General features: G+C 38.3%; 1 protein-coding gene across 1 annotated transcript in view; it reads right to left on the reverse strand.

Annotated features, from left to right (window-relative positions):
- Window positions 1–294: 294 nt before the first annotated feature.
- The window catches only part of OVCH2 (ovochymase 2), a gene marked incomplete at its 3' end in the record, with an annotated part of 20,117 nt that continues 16,312 nt past the window's right edge, over window positions 295–4,099 (reverse strand). Inside the window, 4 exon segments of the mRNA XM_010170281.2 lie at window positions 295–374; window positions 2,887–2,985; window positions 3,397–3,569; window positions 3,885–4,036. Coding sequence (XP_010168583.1) covers window positions 295–374; window positions 2,887–2,985; window positions 3,397–3,569; window positions 3,885–4,036 — 504 coding nt within the window.

Below are 4,099 nucleotides of genomic sequence, written 5' to 3' on the forward strand. Positions count from 1 at the left end.
GCTTGTATTTTATGTGCCTTGTAAAAAGAGTGAAAGAAAAATACATTCAGTCTCCAGTGCTACTGAAGTACTGACTACTGAAGACCAGAGAATTAATAACCCACTATACTCTTTAAAAAAAAAAAAAAAATTGTTAATATTAACTTTCCTCTTCTTACTACAAAAGCAGGGGAACCGCTACCAAAACATAACTCTCAGTCTATTATACAGGCTGCTGAAAAGAGAGAGAGGCTCAGAGCTACACATTACAGCTGTTTCTGAAGGAAATTAACTCCTTGTGCCAGTGTCACACACCTCTGGATTCATCAGGGAGCTCACGGAAGTGCAAGTGACTGAGAACAGCACCATGCAGGAAGTCACTGTGCTGTCCTAGGCTGGAAAAGAAAGAGGTGGCAAAGTAAAAGAATTATGAACCAAGAATTCAAGAAGTAATGCCATAGAGTCAGAGATCAACAATGGTTTTAACATCTTTTGTCAGGCTATACAGCCAGAACCCCGATTTTAGACAACTGCTTCCTCTTATGTACTATTGCCAGACATGCTTTAACAATGGGAATATACTTTTTTCTGATTAAGATCTCCCCCTTTCAACAAAAGTTACAAAAATGCTCCAACAGCCACTCCTGCAAAGGCTCTCTAGGTGTGTCGTTGGCAGTATGGGTGGGTGCCCATGCACACATACAGAGCAGGACCCCCATTTCAGAGCTAAGCAGGAAAATTTATGGTCACAGAAGCTCATATTAACCAAAGGTAAGAACAAGGTACTTTTGGACATAGACTTTTATTCTAAATATTTATCGCAGTTCCAATGAACAATGCAAGGAACCTTCATTTGCTTCCACATACCATTAGTAGAAGATTTTTTTACTCACATGTCAACAGAAGAAGGTTTATATCCCAGATTTTAAGCACACAGGGCACCTGAGCCTACCTCAGTACTCAGGTAGGCTGCTATTATCCTATCAGGAAAGCCTCATATAACTGTCAAGAATTAAAGTGGACTTGATATAAATATTGTAAAAACTAAAATACAATTCAATTACATGAACTCCATTGATAGTATTTATTTTTTTTTAAATCAGATTTCATTTGCATCACAAAACAGTTCACATTATTGCTAAAAAAGACTGTCAGCTTACAACAGACTAAAAAGACACAACAATCAAAAGCAAAAATAGACTACTTGCTAGGAGAAACCATGCTAGGGAAACACAAAAGGTCAACATCATGCAGTCAAGCAAAAAGCAAGTACCCTGACAATCAAATAAAATACAAATTATTTAAGACAGCATTCCAAATAGATGAAAGGATTTTTTTTTTAAGAGATACCAATTTAGCAGCATATAACCACTGCATTCAATAGGGCTGGTACACCTGATACCACCTGTAGTTCTCCCTCAACCTTTTTATTTTTCTGAACACAGCCACTTGATGTCCTTGTATTAGATTAATAAACAGGTAAAAACTTCAGGGGTATTTTAAATCATCTTGTCCTTGTTAAACAAAATGGAATAGCAACTGAGTGATTGGACACATCTGCTCCCAGCATAGTTAAATTGATATGGTTAGCTAATAGCAAATTCCACCATAACTGAACATTAACAGACTTCCAGAATTAGAAATTACAAAGGATATTTTCCCTCCATTGCTCTCTGAAGACCTCTTCAAAGAGCTTATCAAAGATAGAACAAGCACACTCTATCAATAACATCATACAGTTGTGCTTTACACTTAATCTGAATTTGTCCATAGTCCTTCCACCATAAAGTATTTTCACAGTTTCACAGAAAGCTCATGCTCCAGATTATTTTGTGGGTTTCTGCCTAAAACTTTACAGTGAAGAGAAGAAACTGCTGAAAAATGTTTACAATATTTATCTAGGAATAAAAGTAGAGAGAGTATTTTTTTCCCCAGCTACACAATAAAATTGTATCTTAAAAAAAATGAGAAGTTGTAAACTAATATAATCAAAAAAGCAGGGTTACTGGCAACAAATGCATATATGGGAAACACATCTCTAAAGATTTTTGCCATTAATATCAACAAAAACAAAATGAGAAATCTTACTTACTTTCTAGTTATTTTCCAGACCATTGAGTCAAAGAAGGATTATATTGGTGTTACCTATCGTACTATCATACTGATCGAATTTCTAAACACTAAGACTGTGCACTGAATAATCTACAAAGATAATTGGAGCCTGTCATCACAAGTTCTTGTGTAAGCAGCCATTTGGGCATTAAACAAACTGTCATTTACAAGTAAATGCGCTCAGTTTGCAGTGCATGGATTACACAGTACCTCTTTAATTACATGTATAGGTTAATTAGGATAGTTGTCAGTTCTTGCATGGTGCCAAAGGCCCTTGGCCTATAGCACCCATCTTTTGAAACATTTCAATCTGTTTAAACAACATTCAATTTGTTAAAACAGGAACTGTATTAATATCCTTTTCCTAGCAACTGGATTGATTCACATCACTAATGACCAGACAGTGTCCTTCTGCTCCTCATTGATACACTCCAACAGCCGCTGCCTAGGTCCCCTCCAAGCCAGAGGTAACACTCTCAGTGACCGTAACTGAAAGGTTAAGTGACTGCCCCTTCAGCTGTTTCAAACAGGCACTTATTTAATCTCTTTTCTGAAGTATTTTTATACTCTCCAGTACTACATTCAAGGACATGCTTGGCATATGGTGGCTTATTTTCCCTCTCCTTCTAAAACAGGTTAACAGAGAGTCAGAAGCCTGCAAGCAACTTGTGCCTGCCCCAAGCACACACATGTAAAGCCAAAGTATCAGTTCAGGAAAATCAGCAGTAATTTCACCAGGGTAAGTACCAGCTACTTTGGAATCTGTTCACCAGTCATGAACCAACACGCTCTCACCAAATTTTGCTTTCAGTGACATTAGTGCTTTGGAAGTGTTTTACAACGCGGTCCGTCAGAACTGCTCTGTTGACAGTCACACCATGAAAATGGAGAGATCTACAAAAAGGGGAAAAATAAAACAGGGTAAACTTTGCAAAGATCACCAACAAAGGCATGCTGTAAACTTGTTGAAGTGGACTCAGCTGTCATCATGTGCCAGTTCATGCCTCCCTACCTCCTCCCAACCCTGAGAAACAAAGCAGCAAAGCACCAGTAAGGGAAACATATTCATCAACACAAGAAATGCAATAGAGAGGGGAATAATAATACACTCAGAAGAAATAAGATTTTCAGAAGTGACTACTGATTTAGATTTGTCTGCTTCTGGGCATTCACCTAGGGGTATTTTAAACAGCCAAGATTTCAGGAAGTGCTGGACACCCACATATAAAAATGGCACCCTGGAAAAGACCTCAAATTAAGCATCTAGCAATAGCAAAAAGATTACTTTAATTGTTTTTTTCATACATACCACTACTATTGACACTCTGCTTGATCCAGTCAACAAAAACACCAACATTTGTGTACACTCCTGGGTAGCTCTTCCTTCCACATCCCAAGCCCCAGCTAGTGATTCCATGAAGGGTGTAAAATCCTGAGTTATCTTCTGAAGGACAAACTAATGGGCCACCAGAATCACCCTGCACAAGGACAACAGAATCTTATTATGAGCTAACATCACTCCCTATGTTTTTTATATCAGTTCCACTACAAGAGGTCCCAGCTGCTCACATGTTTGGGGGTTTCTGTTTTTTAAAAGGCAGAGAAAGAAATAACCTTTGTTCAAGGCAAGTACCTCTTTCTGCAATATGAGTAATTAAAATCCTACTATTAAGGAATCTTTCACTGTAAATCACCTACAGCCTGTCTGGAAGAAAACAGCTCTTAATGAGGTTTTAACACTCCCCTTTTTAGAAACCAAGTGTCAGAAGGCAAAGGTGACACATGTGACTTACTGTGCATGAGTCCTTGCCTTCTTCCAGAGGGAATCCAGCACAGATCATCCTTGGGGTCACTTTACTGGGAAGATTTGTGTAATAGCTCTGACACATGTCAAGCACCAGGATGGGGACTTCCAGCTGATGCAGTTTTTTCCCCATTTCTCTGTCTTGAAGTAAAAGATATCTCAGAAACCAGTAGAGGTGATTCCAGAAAGAAGGTTTACTCTTTC

Source organism: Antrostomus carolinensis, unplaced genomic scaffold (genome assembly GCF_000700745.2).
Source record: "Antrostomus carolinensis isolate BGI_N321 unplaced genomic scaffold, ASM70074v2 scaffold13316, whole genome shotgun sequence".
In the NCBI taxonomy this organism is placed as follows: domain Eukaryota; kingdom Metazoa; phylum Chordata; class Aves; order Caprimulgiformes; family Caprimulgidae; genus Antrostomus; species Antrostomus carolinensis.